The sequence below is a fragment of the Hemitrygon akajei genome, chromosome 7 (genome assembly GCF_048418815.1).
Source record: "Hemitrygon akajei chromosome 7, sHemAka1.3, whole genome shotgun sequence".
NCBI classification, from domain to species: domain Eukaryota; kingdom Metazoa; phylum Chordata; class Chondrichthyes; order Myliobatiformes; family Dasyatidae; genus Hemitrygon; species Hemitrygon akajei.
The window spans coordinates 40,960,942-40,980,144 of NC_133130.1; the positions used below are offsets into that span (position 1 = coordinate 40,960,942).

Here is a 19,203-nt window from a genome sequence, read left to right on the forward strand (position 1 = left end):
GATATGCATTTTCTTGGGAAAGGTAATTGACTTTACCAGGTCTTTAATGTTTACTTCAGGGAGAATTTGCAAAAAACAATGTTCTCATGTTTCATTAAACCTATTATAACTCAATGGTGTGGAAAATTTGTAACTTGGGTCCAGATATTGTTCTGTAGGAACCTAATCAGAGAATTCTGATGACTAATGTAAATTAGTCATTGAACCTGAGCTAAGGAGATAGCTGCATGATGCTGCCACTACTGATCAAGTGCCTAAGAGTATTAGTCCAATGGACCTAGAAGTTGGAACCAATACCTGAACATGTTGGATGTAGACCATCTCACCAGTAAATTGATAAGCGCTCCCACACTCAAGATCAGAGGGCAAAGTATATCAATTTCTACCTCACTATGTTAGTTCTATTCTCTGAAAAGAAATTTAGTCAGTTATTAGAACAGTAGCAACTTACTCTGCAGGTTGGTTCAAATCTATATCTGACTATCTTTTGTTAATTTCATAATGTGTGTTTCAGGTTGGTTTGGGCAATAAATAACCAACTTCTGCAAGTGTTTTCATAATATTAAGATCTATGCAAAAAGGTATCTGCCTGTTGTGTTTTTCTCCCAGATTGATCTATTGTATTTCAACATTATTTCGAGGATGGCAGATTTTTAGATAGGAAAGGAAATCATGGAATTAGTGAAAGAAAGTAGGGCTAAGGCCAGTGGTCAGCCATGATATTAATAACTGATGGAGCAGGTACAAGGATCCAAATGGCCTACTTCTGCTTCTGGTTTGTATTGTTAGTGTGAGATAGCTTCTGTTTCTGCTGCATACAAAGTTCCCCTGACTTTGATTCTGTAGTGGTTAGCAGTCTCTCTGAGACCAGGCTTGCAGTCTTCTCTGAGTTAACTAACTGTATATGCTTCTGGCCTGGAGGAAGGATCAAAGCCAAGGTGACAAAATTGATATTACTCTATTCCAAATATACTGGCACGTCCTAGTATGAAATGTAACTTAAAAAGTAATTTCATTGTCATTGAGAGACACACCAGAGAGTACAGTTTTCCCATCAAATCAACCCCCAGAGGGACACAAATACAGTTGAAACATTCCTGGATGCAAAAATAATAAAAATGATAAAGATGAACACTACCACTCTATTGTCATCTGATTTGTATAAAATTTCATTTTTCAATAGCACAGATGATCCTTTCTCATCTCATCTCATCTCTAATGACTTCAGTTAATGGGACCTTTACATAGGTACTAGAGATGCGAGATCCAGATTCTCAAGAAAGTGGAGGTTTCAGACAAAGATTGGAAGGGGAGGAGACTCAGAAGATGCAGTGGCACCAGGTGAGAGAGAATAATGAATCATCAATCATCTGAATGCTAAAATGACTTATGGAAGATGAAATTTTCTTAAGAGGTTGATAATTTAGAAATGCTCTTTCAAGATAATAAAAGTAACTGCTTCCAAAGACCAGTTGTTGCTTTAATGCAACTTAGATATCTTTGTTCTAAATTTGAATCATTGTTTCTCATTATCTTCATTTGACAACTACCACAGTTATTAATGCAAAAGGAGATTCCAGAAAAAGTGCAGACACTGTTCCTTCTGATCTCAGAAGCACCGAATTTATTATCTACTTTAACCAAGAATTCGTGGAAATTGAAGAAACACTAAAAGAACTGATACTTTTTTTTGGCTGAGATCTTGAGTGGTCTTGGCAGGGTGAGGACATTGAGAATGTTTCTTCACATACAAGAACCGAGAAGTACGGGTTGCCCTTCAGCCTCTGGTTGTATGCAGGTAGAAGGAGCATAGCCAGGTGATCAGATTTCCCGAAGTGTGGCCCAGACATTGAAGAGTAAGCATTCCTAATGATAGTATAGCAGTGGTTGAGTGTGTTGGGACTTTGGTGCTGCAGGTTATATGTTAATGATAATTAGGCAGTGATTTCTTCGAACGACCCTGAATGAAGTCGCCAACAATGATTTGAAAAGCATTGGGAGAGGCTGTTTCTCATTTGCTAATGGCAGCATGTAAACTCTGGTCAGGAATATAGAGGAGATATTGGATTGGTTGGCACATAATTGTTAGACGTTCCATGTCAGGAGAACAAGAGAGCTACAGGACCTCAGTGTCCAAGCACCACAAAGAGTTCATCATGAAACACAGACTCCCACCTTTTTCCTTCTCCATATCAGCTGTGCAGCCCTCAAGTCTTACCAGTTTAACCAACGCGTCCAGAACAAGCCATGTCTCCATGAAACACTGAACGCAGCAATTTCTCATTTCCCTCCAATACAGCATTCTTGCCTTAGGTCCTCAATCTTGTTCTTCAGCAACCATACATTTGCTAACAAGATGCTAGGTAGAGGAAGTTTCATTTCCCTGTGTTTCAGTCTAGCTTGGAATACTCCCCTCTTCCCTTTCTTACGGCAATGGTGATGTACCTTTGTCCACTTAAAGATGCTGTACCTGCATTCTTGAGAGTTAATTCAATGGGCAGAGTAGCCTATCCTAATTCACGTATTGGTATGTTTGAATTTATTGTTTAAGATGCCATTTGTCTGGATCTCTAAAATAGCATTAGAGTACATTCATTATTATAATCTTTTGGTTTTGATTTATGAATACATTTTTGGAGTGAATGGTTACAAGAAACTTTCCTTTAGTTTTACTTGACACCTGAAGCAGAGTAAATTTCAACCTGTGACCACCATAGTAAAAGTAAACAGCTGGATTTCACAGCTTTGCTATGAAAGTGGGAAGGAAAGCTGCCAGATTCATGCTCAAAGCTCAATACAAAGCTGCAACTACTCACAGGTCAACTGCAACAAGAAAGTTTCCATTTAATAATTCGCCAAAGATAAATTACTGTCCGCCTTTCACAGGCACATAGAAAGAAATATCTAAACAGTTCCCTTCAACAAGTTATTAAAAAAATTTGAAGCGCTTAATATTTTCTTCATATTTATATTTAAATCTTGTCATTGAAATCTTAGGTGCCTTTTCTACAATGATTCCTATATTAAAAAATGCAAATCTAATTGCATGGTGTGGATGTGCCAAATATACAAATCACTTCTTATCTGAGAACTGTACAAGTTGGACGTAATTTATATGCATGCCATGTAGACAACTACATCAGTTATCTGGGCCATATTATATTGCTCAATTACGGCTATGGAGTTATTAACATTTTTTTCTATAAAGGCAGTGTTCAAGGTTTGCATATTAACTAAGGGAAAAACAATTTTTACTGTAACTACATTGAAAATTTGAACTGAAAGACGGCACTTTACATCATCCACAGGCACCAAAGGGCCCTTTCTTAGCTCCTGTCCAAGCAAAAACTCTCTTACCGTCTTTCCAGCGTTCTTCTGAATTCACCAGAGAACACCTCACTTAACGTTTACTTTTAAAAAATGAAAAGTTGTACTGTCCTGTGCTGTCAACAATGAGCACTATGCTAATTTGTTTCTTATTCAGGGAAAAATATACAGTCTCCAGTAGAATTCAAGATGCTCTGCTGAAAGCATGTTCTCATTGGTAGTGTACTAATGTACCAGAGTTTTCAGTAACATGGAGTAATGGCTTAAGTGCATTTTCCAAAGAAGATATTTGGAAGCGACAAGCTTTGACTTAAAAATAATACTTCATTTTCAAAATTCTCTTCTCCTGAATTTTGATTTACTTCATGCACCATTCTTTTGCCATCGAACAGAGCCATCATAAAATGATTCTGTCAATAGTTATCCAAAAAGATCACCAAGAGCAATTACATTGTGTTATGTAATGCTGCCTATGGTTATTAGTCACCAAATGGCAGAAATGCAGAGATCTGAATTAATATCTAACATTCAGCTTAAATTGCCCAGCAGTTAGGGAAGGGAGCTGAACTGAGCTGGGTTGTAGCCTGTACATACTTATTTCTTGTGCCTTTATTGGTGGGGATGTATTTCAACAGTGAAGGGTCCCCTGCAAAATCTCTCTCTCTTTCTCTCTCTTCACTCTGCCCCCTTCAGCCATCTTTGTCCTTTTCCCACTCCTGGCTCCATCCATCCCCTTCATGCACATCCCAGCAACACATGCAAAATGCTGGAGGAACTCAGCAGGCCAGGCAGCATCTATAGAAAAGACTACAGTCGACGTTTCGGGCCGAAATCCTTTGGCAGGACTGGAGAAAAAAAAGCTGAGGAGTAGATTTAAAAGGTGTGGGGAAAGGAGAGAGAAATGCCAAGGAATATGTGAAACTTGCAGGGGGAGGGATGAAGTAAAGAGTAAGGAAGTTGATTGGTGAAAGAGACAGAAGGCCATGGAAGAAAGAAGAAAGGGGGAGGAGCACCAGAGGGAGGCGATGGGCGGGCAAAGAGATAACATGAGAGAGGAACAAGCGGATGGAAAATGGTGAAGGCGGGTGATTGGAGGCATTACTGGAAGTTTGAGAAATTGATGTTCATGCTGTCAGGTCGGAGGCTACCCAAACATGTCCCCCTCCCCACTACCCTATATCTGGTTCCAACCTTTCCCTTCTGCTCAAACGCTTCCCATTCTCACTTCCTTTTACGTACCTGTATCCAGCTGCAACAGTGCTTTGTGTTCCAGCTCATCTTTCTCCAGCACATGCCATCCAGTAATAATTCAGCAGCCACACTTTCCCAACTCGACTCCTGCTTCTGTCTCCTACCTAGCACTATTTGCCTGTCATCTTACACCTCACCTCACTCTACCAATTGCCCTTTTTTGTCTCTCCCCTTTTCCTCTCCATGCAGGCCTCTTCTCCATTTCCACACCAGAGCTCTGAGCAACAACCAATCCGCACATCAGAAGTTTGAGAGGAGGGGATTTCACTCAGATGCACTGACTGAGTAAAAACAGGCAGCAGCGGATCATGGCAACGTAATTGATCAACAATCAATCCGCATTTGAATTGATTAGCGAGAAGAAATTAAAGGAAAGCATGGGCAAGTTCTGTGGCCATTGTCTGAGTAGATAGAGTTAGAGTGGTGATCTTGAGGCTTCAGTGAAGAGAGGCTTCAGTCAGAGAAAGCTAAAAAAGAAAAGCTCTAGGTAAAGTTTTTATCTTCCCTTCTTTGTAACAACTCAGTAAGGACAGTAGAGATGCCAGGCAGGATAGTTGATTGCGGGATGTGGGAAGGCAGGAAGACCTCCAGTATCCCTGACGGCTGCAACTGTGAGAAGTGCATCAAGTTGCAGCTTCTAACAATCCGCATTAAGAAGCTGAAGCTGGAACTGGATGAACTCCAGATCATTCAGGAGGCTGAGCACGTGATAGATAGCACATATAGAGATAGCTACGTATACCCAAAGTGCAGGGCACAGGAAACTGGATGGCAGTCAGGAAGGAGAAAGGGATTAAGGAGCCAGTGCAGAGTACCCTTGTGGCCATCCCCCTCAATAACAGGTATACCACTTTGGATACTGTTGGGGAGAGATGACCTAATAGAGGAAAGTCACAGCAGTAGGGTCTCTGGCACTGAGTCTGCCTCTGTGACTCAGAAGGGAAGGGGAAAAAGAGGTGTACTGTGGTGACAGGCGATATGTTAATTTGGGGGATAGACAGGAGGTTCTATGGGCAAGAATGAGATTCCTGGATGGTGCATTGCCAGGGTCCGGGACATCTAGAATGGAGTCCTCAGCAATCTTGAGCGGGAGAGTGAAGGGCTAGAGGTCATGGTCTACATAGGTACCAATGACATGGGTAGAATGAATGATGAGGTTCTGCATAGGAAGTTAGGTACTAAGTTAAAGGACCTCCAAAGTTGTGATCTCAGGACTGCTACCTAAGCCTTTGTGGGTGTTTGGGGTGTCCAGGGAGGGTAGCACCTTTGGTGGCAGGCTTGTCATGCTCTGCCCAGGGGCAGCTCATCCACCTTTGGTCCCCACCTACCATCTAGCTCTCACTTGTGGCTCCAAGTAACTTGTTTGTATGTGACAGTGACCACACCCTGGCACACCACTTCGACAGGCAGGCTAAACCAGGTTAGGGCAGCCAAGAACATCCAACTCCAGTGAGACAGGGATAGGCCTACCCCAACATGCGATGTTCAATTCCAGCAGACTGGGCGGATGAGATCAACTACAAGTTCTAAAGACCAGGAAGGTGGTGCTGCAATCCTTTGTGGAGGGCGAAGAGCAAGACAAGGCACAGAAGGTGTCATGGCTATCCACTGCAACCGAGGAAGTCTCCAGTCGTGACCATGTTTTGTACCATTGGACCAAGATTTTTGAGCCGAGAGAGTGGAGTTGCCTGAGTGCAATGGCCTTTTCACTATAAAATTCTTCCCACACAGGTTACGTCATTGTCAGTAATGACAGACAACCCACACACCTGTGCCATGTGCTAATTATGTCAGAGCTAGGAAGATTATACAATCTAATATGTGGCTAAGGAGTTGGTGTAGGAGGGAGGGCATATAATTTTTGGATCATTGGCTTTCTTCCAGGGAAGCAGAGACCTGTACAAAAGATACAGTTTGCACCTGAACTAGAGGGGAAGTGATACAGTAAGGTTTGTGAATACTGCACAGTGGGGTTTAAACTAGAGTTGCAGGGGATGGGAACCAGAGTGCCAGAACAGTTAGTGAAGAGGTTGTGGAGGCAGATGTCGGTAAGATCTCAGACAAAGTCAGAAATCAAAAGGTTGAGCATGGTGCGACTAGAGTCCTGAGCTGAGTATGAGCTCAGGCCATGGATCGACACCTGGAATTATGACCTTGTAGCCATTAATGAGAACTGCTTGGAGGAGGGGCATAACCAGCAGCACAATCTTCCGAGGTTCCAATGTTTCAGACGTGACGGAGTGGAAGGGATTAAAAGAGGAGAGGTGGCGTTACTGGTCAGGGAAAATGTCACAGCAGTGCTCTATCAGGCCAGAATGGAGAACTCAAATAGTGAGGCAGTATGGGTGGAACTGAGAAATAAGAAAGGTAAGACCATGTTAATGGGACTATATTACCGACCACTCAACAGTCTGAGGGATTTAGAGGAACAAATTTGTAAAGAGATCACACACTGTTGCAAGAAATGTAAGGTTGTTTAGTAGATGATTTTAACTTGCCACATATTGGCCAGGAATCTCATACTGTAAAAGGACCAGTTTGTTAAATATGTTCCTGAAAGCTTCCTTCATCAGTATGTAAAAGACCCACAGAGAGAGCATGCGATACTGGATTGGCGATGACGGAATGAAGCTGGGCAGGTGACCGAAGTTTCTCAAGGGGAACACTTTGCATCCAGTGACCACAATGCTGTTAGTTTCAAATTAAATTTGAAAAAATGATAGGTCTGGTTCCTGGGTTGAGATTCTAAATTGGAGAAAGGCCAATTTTGATGGCATTAGAAATGATTTGGCAAGTGCAGATTGGGACAGGCTGTTATCTGGCAGTTGTACTTGGTAAATGGGAGGCCTTTAAAAGCGATATTTTGACAGTACAAAGCTTATATGCGCCTGTCAGAATAAAAGGTAAAGATAACAAGTGTAGGGAACCCTGGTTTTCAAGAGATATTGAGGCCCTGATTTAGAGGGAAAAAAGGAGGTGCAGGTGTAGGCAAGTGGGAACAAATGAGGAGGTTATGGACTATAAGAAATGTAAAAGAACACAAGAAAGAAATCAAGAAGGCTAAGAGAAGGTATAAAGCTGCTCTAGCAGACAAAGTGGAGGAGAATCCCAAGGGATTCTACAGATATGTTAAAAGTCAAAGGACTGCAAGAGACAAAATTGGTCCTCTGAAAGACCTGAATGGTAATCAGTGCGTGGAGCCAAATGAAGTGGGGGGAGGGATCTTAAATACATTATTTGCATCTGTATTTATTCAGGGGATGGATATTGAAGAGAGGCAAATCAGCATCAACTTCATAGATCCTGTACAGATTGCAGAGGATTGCAGTGTTGGTTACCCTGAGGCAAATCAGGGTGCATAAATTCCCAGGGCCTGACAAGGTGTTCTGTTGGACTCTACAGGAGGCAAGTGCAGAAGTTGCTGGGGCCCTTGCAGAGATACTTAGTGACAGGAGAGGTACCAGAGGATGGGAGGATAGCCAATGTTGTTCCACTGTTTAAAAAAGGTTCTAAACATAAATATAAGGAAAGTATAGGCCGGTGAATCTGGCATCAGTTGTGGGAAAATTATTGGAAGGTATTCTAAGGGACCAGATATATAAGTATTTGGATAGGCATGGACTGAATAAGAACAGTCAGCATGGTTTCGTGTGTGGTAGATCATGCCTAACCAATCATATAGAGTTTTTTGAAGAAGTTCCCAGGAAAGTGGATGAAGGCAAGGCAGTGGATGTTGTCTAAATGGACCTTAGTAAGGTACTTGACAAAGGCCCAAATAGGAGGCTGATCAGGAAGGTTCAGTCGCTCAGCATTCAAGATGAGCTAGTAAATTGGATTAGACATTGGCTTTGTAGGAGAAGCAAGAGAGTGGTATTAGAGGGTTGCCTCTCTGACTGGAGTCCTGTGACTAGTGGTGTGTTCAGGGATTGATGCTGGGTCCTTTGTTCTTTGTTATCTACAGTATATCAATGAACCGGATGATAATGTAATCAACTATTTGCAGATGACACCAAGGTTGGAGGGGTAGTGGACAGTGAGAAAGGCTAGCACGTCTTGCAGATAGATGTGCATCAGCCGGAAAAATTGGCTGAAAAATGGCAAATAGAATTTCATGTGGACAAATGTGAGGTTTTGCACTCTGGTAAAATAAATCAGGGTAGATCTTACACAGAAAACAATAAGGTACTGAGGAGGGTGGTAGAACACAGGGATCTGGAAACATGGGACCATAATTCATTGAAAGTGATATCACAGGTAGATAGAGTTGTAAAGGAAAGATTTTGGCACGTTGGCCTTTATAAATCAAAGTATAGAGTACAGGAGATGGGATGCTATGTTGAAGTTGCTTAAGACATTAGTGAGGCCTAATTTGAGGTATTGTGCACAGTTTTGGTCACATACCTACAGAAAAGATGTAAAAAAGGTTGAAAAAGTACAGAGAAAATTTATAAGGATGTTGCCTGGTTTGGAGGACCTGAGTTATAAAGAAAGACTGAATAGGTTAGGATTTTATTCCTTGGAACATAGAAGATTGAGAGGAGATTTGATAGAAGTATACAAAATTATGAGGGGTATAGATAAGGTAAATGCAAGCAGGCATGGTTGGGTGGGACTATAAACAGAGGTCAGAGGTTAAGGGTGAAAGGTGAGAAGTTTAAGGAGAACATAAGGGGAAACTTCGCTCAGAGGGTCGTGAGAGTGTGGAATGAGCTGCCAGCACAACTGGTGCATGTGAGCTTGATTTCAATGTTTAAGAGAAGTTTGGATCGGTACATGGATGGCAGGGGTTTGGAGGGCTATGGTCCAGGTGCCGGTTGATGGAAGTAGGCAGCTTAAATGTTTTCGACATGGACTAGTTGGGTTGAAAGGCTCATTTCTGTGCTGTACTTCTCTATGACTCAGCCCTGATGCAAGGTTTTGCCCAAAACATAAATAATTTTTTCCCCACGCAGATGCTGCTCAACTCGCTGAGTGTTTGTTACTCCAGATTCCAGTGTTGGCAAACTCATGCTTTTGTAGACTAGCCAGGCAGTATATAAGGTGGTACTTGTCCAGTTTGAATTGGGCTTCATCCTGGATGCAAAGAAGGCCACGGATGGACTTTGGTCTCATTCAATGTCTGTTGTTAGCGTCTGATCACTTTTCATCATGTGTTCTAGAAAGACTAGCTAAATTCAAAACTGAATCTTGAGGGCCAAAACCTGTCCTATCAGAAGATGAGAAGTTGCCCTTTAAACCTGCTTTAGGTTCATTGGAACAGTATAAGAGGCGGAGAGAGACTGGGTTCCCAAAGTTGACCCTGAATTCCAGTTTCTCTTCATTCCATTCACACTCTGACCTCTCCAACTTTCATCCTGGCTGTATTAATCGTCTCTTGCCAAAGCTACCAATAATGAATAGATTACTTTCATTAACTATCAGTTGAGGTTTGGATCACCGCAGGGTGTTATCTCCTAGTTGATTGGAGATTATACAAACACCTCTAGAGTGGTGAAGAAATGTACAGATTCCTGCACCCACGTTGAACAAGGATTATGCATTTTCAGAAAAGTCGAACAGCTTGAATGTGCGCTTGATTTAATGTCTTGAACTATTCAAGTCCGTGATTGTACGTGGGGCCCTGATTGTGATTTTGTGATATAACTGGGTGGAGTATGAAACATGCATGCTGAGCAGTGTTTCACTTGGCAGGCAAACTGGAGGAGAAGTTGTTTGCTTATTAATCAATGGTGCATAACTTTTTTAATAGAAGGCAAATAACCTATATATTTCCCTTCTAAAGAAGTCAAAAGAGGAAGATCTTCGTTATTTTTTGTAAGTCTGAAGTGTTTCTTCTGGCTCCACGCACAAAAAAGAAATTCAGGTTCCTGCCACACTTCACTTTGCTCACTGCTGAAAATCAATATCACTCCCCAGAACATTTCAAAGGCTGCTGTGGTAAGTTAGTAGCTTCTTCCTTAGTGACACCCATCCATATATATACATTTTCATTAATCATTGCATTGCTTGTAAGGCCAGTATTTACTGCCCAGCCCTTAGTTCCGCTGGGAAGGCGCTTGTGATCTGCTCCCTTGAACCACTGTGGTGTTTTTACTGAATTTACTCTCATGTAGTGTTCCTGGGTCAGATGTTCCACAATTTACACCTAGTGACAATGAAGGAATGGTGATAGATTTTTGATGTGATCCGGAGGGGAATCTGCTGAAAGCAATGTATCCCTACATGTGTTGCCCTGGTCCGTGGTGATAGACCTTGTGGGATTGGGACGCACTGTCAGAGTAGCTAAGGACAGTAAACTTTGTAGATGATAAACAGTTCTACCACTGTGCATCAGTGGTGGAGGAAATGATATTCTGTGTGCTGGTTAGGGTACCAGTCAATGAGCTCTGGTGTCCTAGATGGTATTGAGCTCCCTGAGATTGTTAGAGCTGCAGTCATCCACACAAGTACAGGATTTTTCATCACAACCATGACTTGTAGCTTGCAGATGGTGGGAGGGCTTTCGGTGTCAAGTCATTTGCAGCAGGATACATGGCTCCTTACCTGCAGCTGTAGCCACACAGTTGTGGTTGATCAGTTGAGTATCTAGTCAATAGTGGCCCAAGCACATGGCTGTTGTGGTAGCGGGTGATGGTGAAAACATTGAATGCCAAGGACAGGTAGTAAAACTCTCTCTTGTTGCAGATGACTCGTCTAACACTGTAGTAATGTAGATATTATTTGCTTCTTATCAACCTTTGATCGAATGTTATCTATTCCTTGTTGCATGCAGTCAGGAAATGTCCCAATTTCTGACCTTATGATGGAAAGTAAGTCATTGATAAAGCAGATTACGAACATTGGGCCTGAGACACTGTTCTGAAGAATTCTTGCAGTACTCTCCCAGTGCTGGGATGATGTCCACATTCCATAATTATTCTCTTTTGTGAAAGGTATGACTCTGAATATTGGAGTGGTTTTCTCTTGATGCCCATTGACTTCAGCCCTGGGCCTCCTTGATGTCACAATCCCTCTTCTGCTGCCCTAATGATCCAGGGGCTTCTGAAAGGAACAATATTTCTGCCCTTAAATATGGAAGTCCTAGAGGGAAGCTTAGAGAGTTGGTGGAGGAGTCAAAGATTCAAGCCATGTTTGTGACTTGTAACTTTTATTTTCCAACTAATTACTTGTAAGGAATCCAACTCATGGTAATTACATCTAAATAAGAGCGATATAAAAATATCTACCTCTTTCTCACATCGAAAACGGAATTTGTGCTCAGTAAAGTCATTGTAATAAGTAACAAGAATAACAGAAGTAGATCATTGCACATAGAAGTTTCTTCTATGCAAGTGGCACCTTAACATAAGTACATTGTAAGCCTCTTTAATGTTTACTTATTTGACTATGAAATGTTGAACTACTATCCTAAAACAGAACTCCATATCTGATTTATTTTGTGTAATTCTTTGTTTATTCGGCTGGATTGTGACAGCTGTGAGATTCCTCCCAAGACAGCTGGGTAACACAATCCTTGCACCAAGCAGTACATTCAAATTTAATACCAATTTGACTTATTTGTGTGCTAAAAGCACGTTCAGATTTGACATGGCTCTAAAACAACTCATCTGTACTAATTACATTAGTTATAACCAGCCTGATTTCTGTTTCATTCAAATGTTTGCTAGGTTATTTCTCTTCAGGATAAAAGTCCATGTGAAGATTATCTGGCAATTTATTTACTCAGTATGACAAGAATAAGCAGAAACGGACAAGCTCCCAAGCAACAAGTGACAAACTTTGGGATTTGTGTAAGTTACCATCAGCCATCAGCTGTTGTAGAGACTGGAGGGGTGTTGAGTAACTGGCGGGTGAATCAAGGTGTCAATCACATTATATTAAAACTGATGTGCTCTTTTGATTTGTGCTTTTATGTCACAGAAAACACATACTAGAAATTTTATACAGTACAAGTCTGTTTTCTGTGACATTATTCATTGTAAAAGTCTCATGACTGGTTTCTAACAACAGTAGCATTATGTCATTACAAAAACATTGACATAATTCCTTGCACAACTTCATAGTGTTCTGAAGTGCTTTACAGTCAATTACTTTAATGTTAGAAATAATGACAGCCACTTTGCAACAACAATATGATAATTACAGAATAATATGTTTATTATTATTATGATCAGCCACCAGACTCCCCTGCTATAGGTTTTATTTTACTATCCAATTGAGAGACCAAAGGTGGGCTTGCTTTAAAGTCTGTTAATTAGAAAAATATGCAATGTGCTTAATGCTACCCAGTCTTTTAAGACTGATAGTAAGATTGCCATAAGTTGACATATTCTGAAATCATTGCAAGGGTAAGTGCAGCTGCTGAGTGAAATTTCAAGGCAGACATTTGTTCACAAGTTGCACCTCTGGGAAAGAAAAAAAATGACAAAATATTACCTTTCCTCCTGTAATTTTTATACTATCAAGTATGACATCTGAAGAATGATGAAAAATTCAAGCAAAATTAATATTCTCTCCTCTCCAATGCAAACAGTTTTTAAAATATACTGACAAACAGAATAGATTGATCTTTTTGTATCAGAACCAGTGCAGCAAATGGCTTTGAAATTGCATTTATCCCACTCACAGCAAAAGCAACATTAAAAAAAACATTACAAGTAAAATTATACACGTACATTTCTGTGTATAACAAGAAGCTGTGTACAACAAGATGAAGTATTAGAAATTTAGCTGTGTGAAACATGTTTTTGATCACTAAACACAATCAATGTCTGGAAGCACAAATGCATAATGCAGCTGTGGATTGCTTGGCTACATGTACATAGCACACATGTATGGAAAGCATGTTGTGTGCAGGGGCTGGTTTTAATCCTTAATGCATAATTTTCACCAGCCCCCATGATCTTAGTGCACATATATGCAATTATCCCTGTGGGGGGCACGCACTGGAAATCAGCTCTGAACTGTGGGAACAAGTTGTGCTCCTGCTCTGTTTGTGCAGGCACATGGAGTTTGAGCCAATGAATGATACATAGTGTGTCCATGGGGTCAATTATCCAGCAACTCACCACAATCTTGACACGCTGATTCCACATTCAAATTCAAAGTATATTTGTTATCAAAGTGCATATATGTAACATATACTACCTTGAGATTTGTTTCATAAGTTATTTACTTGGGACCTTCCGGAACTTTTTGGCAGGCTGCAATCATAATGATCACTTAGGACTTGGCAGGGGTAAATAAAAAGAAAGCAAGGTGTAAGCAGAGTGACCATTGATGGAGTGGACAGTGTTAGAGTGGCCAGATTTTGGCTCAACAACCTTCAGTGAGAACAAACACAGGCTAGAACTTATGCTTGAGAAGTTAGAGGTATAACTAGTTCAGGCAGTGGAATGCTCCTCCTGTGAGATGTGGGATTTCAGGGTACCTGACAGTTTCCCTGATGACTACGTCTGCAGGAAGTGCATCTAACTTCAGCTCCTAAAGGTCAAGGAACTGGAACTGGAGCCGGATGTACTCAGGATTATTTGGGAGGTTGAGATGTTTACTGAGGTGGTCACACACAGTGTAGGCTTCAGGTAGTAGATGGATGACCAATAACAGATGTGAAGGGAATAAGCAGTCAGCGCAGGCCATTCCCCTCAGAACAAGTATACCCTTTTGGATACCGCTGGAGGATAATGAACTATCAGGGCACAGCAACAGCAGTCAGACCAGTAGCATCAGGGAAAGGTAAATTCAGGCAGAGCAATAGTGACTGGAGACTTGATAGTTAGGGGACAAACAGGAGATTCTGTGGCCGTGAAAGAGACGCCACGATGATATGTTGCCTCCCAGGTATTCTGGTCCAGAACGTCTCAGAGACTGGCTGCAGAAGATTCTCAGGAGGGAGAGGGAGCATCCAGAGGCCGTGGTGTACATTGGCATCAATGACGTAGATAGAAAGGGAGAAGAGGTCCTGCACAGTGAGTATAGGGAGGGAGAGAGGCAACTGAAGATCAGGACCTCCAAGGATTACTCTGAGTGCCATGTGCCAGTCAGGGCTGGAATAGGATGACAGTACAGATGAATGAGTGGCTGAGGAGGTGGTGCAGGAGCAGGGTTTCAGAATTCTGGATCATTGGGTTCTCTTCAGGAGAAGGTATGGCCTGTACAGAAAGGACAGGTCACATCTTAACCCAAGAGGGACCAAAATCATTGCAGGGGGTTGGGAACCGGAATGCTAGGACTGATGGTGGGGAAGTTGGTGTACAAGTTGACGTGTTATGCAGTGAGACTGGGAGGAAGGATAGGCAGAAGATAGGGCAAAATTGCAGTCAGTGAGATAAGTTGAAGTGTAACATGGAGGCAAAATCGGAAAGGATGATGAAGACGGGACTGAAGGTGTTATATATGAATGCACACAGAATACAGAATAAGGTAGATGATCTTGTAGTGCAGTTAGAGATTGGCAAGTATGACACTGTGGGTGTCACTGAGTCATGGCTGAAAGAAGATCATAATTAGGAGCTCATTATCCAGAAATACACATTGTAAGAAAGGACAGGCGAGATAGGCAGGGGTGGGGTGGGTGGGTTGGGTGGCTCTGTTGGCTAAAAATGAAGGAAGATCCTTAGAAAGAGGTAACATAGGATCAGAAGATGTAGATCCTGTGGATAAAGTTGGGAAACTGCAAGGGTAAAAAGACACTGATAGGAGTTTTATTTATTTACATATTGAGGTACTTCTGACCCTTCGAGCTACACCACCCAGCAGCCCCCAATTTAACCTGAGTCTAACCATGGGACAATTTACAATGACCAATTAACCCACCAACTGCCATGTCTTTGGAATGTGGGAGGAAACCAGAGTACCCGGAGGATGCCCAAGTGATCACGGAGAGAACATACAAGCTCCTTACAGGCAATGACTCGAGCTGATGGTACTGTAAAGCATTGTGCTAACCACTCCGCTACCATCTGAAAGGGTGGAGCTAGTTAAGTCACCTGGACCAGATGGACTATACCACAGGGTTCTGGAGTATAGTAACTGATGAGATTGTGGAGGCATTAGTACTGATCTTTCATGAATTACTAGATTCTAGAATCACTCCAGGGAGAATCATCTTTGGCCAGCTCCTCTCCCATTCCTCTGTAATTCCCTTTACTCTGCTGTAACACTGATACATCTGACTTGAGTTTCTCCTTCTCAAATTGCAGTGTGAATTCTATTTTATTATGATCACCTCCTCCTATGGGTTTCTTTACCTTAAGTTCCCTAATCAAATCCAGTTCATTACACAACACCAACTCCAGAACTTCCTTTTCCTTTGTGGGCTCAAGCTGCTTTGAAAAGCTATCTCATAGGCTTTGTAAAAATTCGCTTTCTTGGGATCCAGCACTAACTTAATTTTCCCAATTTACCTGCATATAGAAATCCTCTTTGACTATTCTTAACTTTGCCTGTTTTGCATGCCTTTTCTACCTCCTGATGTAATTTGTACCCCACTGTTTGGAGGCCTGTATGTAACTTCCATCTTGCTCTTTTTACCCTTGCAGTTTCTTAACTGTACCCACGAGGATTCTATACCTTCTGTTCCTTGCCACCTCTTTCTAAGGATCAGAGCCAACAGAGGTTGGTTTCTAACCAACAGAACCACCCATCCCCTCCATCTACATGCTTGTAGGCATTCCTTCTTGTAAGCATTCACAATAGAACAAAGAAATACAAAAGAATAAATGAAAAACTACACAAAAACAAAGACTGACAAATAACCAATGTGCAAAAGAAGACAAACTGTGCAAATACAAAAAAAGTTAATAAATAAATAATATTGAGAACATGAATTGTTGAGTCTTTGAAAGTGAGTCCATGGGTTATGGAGTCAGTTCAGTGATTAAGTGAGTGAGTGAAGTTACCACACTGGTTCATGAGCCTCATAGTTGAAGGGTAATATCTGTTCCTGAACCTGGTTGAGTGGGACCCGAGGCTCCTGTACCTCCTTCCCAATGGCAGCAGTGAGAAGAGAGCATGACCTGGATGATGGGGTCCTTGATAATGGATGCTGCTTCCTCGTGGCAGTGCTCCTTGTAGATGTGATCAATGGTGGGGAGGTTTTTTCTTGTGATGGACTGGGCTGTATCAATTACTTTTTGTTGGCTTTTCTATTCTTGGTCATTGGTGGCTGTGATGCAGCCAGTCAGGATACTCTCTATAGAAGTCTGTCAAAGTTCTAGATGACTTGCTGAATCTGCACAAACATCTAAGAAAGTAGAGCCACAGCTCTGACTTCTTTGTAATGGTACCCATGTGTTGATCCCAGGACAGATCCTCTGAAATAAAAACTTCAAAGAGTTTAAAGTTAACGTACCTCTCCACCTCCAATCCCCTAGTGAGGTCTGGTTTTTGGATGTCTGGCTTCTTCCTCCTTTAGTCAATAATCAGCTCTTTAGTCAGATCAGACTGGGCACACAGCGAAGGAGCCCGAGATGGATTTAGCCATTTCAGATCTGGTCTTGCTAGTATGATTTTCACTAACATGGAGGTGCACGTTATACCAGATGTACAAATAGTTTTGAAGTCTACTCTGCATTTTTGCATTAACAAACAGCCACAACCACTGATACAAACACATGCAAACCACATGCATAGATAAGATGGAGTACCACAAATCATCGGCATCTAGATTGAAGAACTACAAAGTACATTTCCTAAAAATATCCTGTGTCAAAAAAATGTTATTGGAACAAGAACCAACAATTCCCCACTGTGAGAGGATGGCTTGAACTCGGTCACATTGGGCAGCAATTAATTTGTTTCTCTCCAAAGTCATCTGGTGAGGATATCTTGATTAATGGAAAAATATCAGAAAAATATCCCTAATGAAATGGCTGGAGAGTGCAGTAAACCTTTGTAATAACTATTCTCATGAAGATGTGGGCATAGATAACATGGCCTGTGATTATTCTCAGCCGGTCTACTTTCACAGGAATCAATACTGTTGCCTGAATAGGTCACTGGGAGACACAACTCATCATGAACCAGTTACCAGAAACTGGAGTATGATAGGAAAAGTCAGATGTAGTCAAGTTTCTGGAATGTAGAAATGGGCCAGTGCAGGACCAGCTTTGTTGGGCATTTTGGTTGGCACGTACATGTTGAGCCAGAAGGCCTGTTGCTGTGTTGTCTCATTCTGTGACTCTTTCAAACCTCGATGATGGGAAGGTTGCATGATGTGTGAGTCTTGAGTCCTTCTGGACAATTCAACCATATTTCAGCCACTTCTCGGATGTTCTCAGGGAGATAATGGCTCCTCATGCCAGTCTGAGCAAACATTTGAACTGAGCCATGAGATCACTAGGAGCTTAGAAGAGAGCCTTTGAGATTCTGTTGTCCTCGGTATCCTCTACAAGGAATCTCATGCTTCTCCATCAACAGGTGTATGGGGCAAATCTGCCTGCCATGACAGTACATCATCAGGAAAAGAAAGAGAAGGGAACAAACAGTGATGAAAAGAATTTCTTTGTCAGGGTGAGCTTATAGGAAAAGGTTCAGTGTAGAAGCCAACTCCAGCACCTTGAGTCCCAAGCAGGCATATCATCTACTGCACTAATCCATCCTCCAAGAAACTAGCACACAAGTTACTTCTTGGCCTAGCTGGAATCTAGCTCTGACTAGTGATATATAGTGTGTGGCTTCTGCTTAAAAGTAGCCTTCTCTATCTGCACAGTGCCAAGGTCTGAGCTAATGAATGTGGGACAAATGCAAAGGTACCCATCTTCTTTTGAATGGGAGAGTTCAACTGCTGAGCCCCTAACTAGGGATACTTCATTTGGGGTAGAGTATTGATGATGAATAAAACCATTCACAGTTCAAAGTTCAACATAAATTTTTTACCAAAGTACATATATGTCTCCATAAACAACCCTGAGATTAATTTTCTGGTGGACATACTCATAAATCCATAATAGAATAATCCCACAGTCCATGTTAGAAGACAGATAGGACTGTAGAATAAGGAAAGGGAGATACGAAGGGATTTGGATGTAAGCACATTGTACTCCTCAATCATTTCCAATCCTTAGCTAGTCACATGTTGTGTGAGCCCATGGAAACCAGCAGCCTATCTGCAGAAGATGATTAGGGCCTACATTTGTGTTAGGAAGAGTTGCCTGTATGTGTGAATGTGCTCCATACACATGTGTACATGATAGATGTGTCACAACTGAAGAGTTGGATGTTCCTAGTGCACAATGTACTTAAAAGACTCAGAATAGTGGTAAACGAATAACTACAGTGGTACAGTTAAGATTTATTTTTACTTTTATTTAGAGATACAGTTTGGAATAGGCCCTTCCAGCCCTTCAAACCACACCACCCAACAACCCCTGATTTAACCCTAAACTAATCATGGGACAATTTACAATGACCATTTAACCTACTAACCAGTACATCTTTAGACTGCTGGAGGAAACCAGAGTCCATGGGGAAGATATACAGACTCTTTGTGGATGAAGTTGGGATTGAACTCTGAACTCTGACTCCCTGCGCTGTAATAGTTTCGTGCTACCTGCTACACCCAAGTGTATTTGTGTATTATTTTCCTATGTTTCATTCAACTTTATGAAGTGCTGGAACTCAACC

General features: G+C 41.6%; 1 protein-coding gene across 1 annotated transcript in view; it reads left to right on the forward strand.

The window, feature by feature from the left end:
• Positions 1-1,302: 1,302 nt before the first annotated feature.
• prop1 (PROP paired-like homeobox 1) overlaps positions 1,303-19,203 on the forward strand; it is a 106,689-nt gene continuing 88,788 nt past the window's right edge. The window contains exon 1 of the mRNA XM_073050153.1: positions 1,303-1,341. Coding sequence (XP_072906254.1) covers positions 1,327-1,341 — 15 coding nt within the window. The 5' untranslated portion in view covers positions 1,303-1,326. The remainder of the gene's footprint in view (positions 1,342-19,203) is intronic.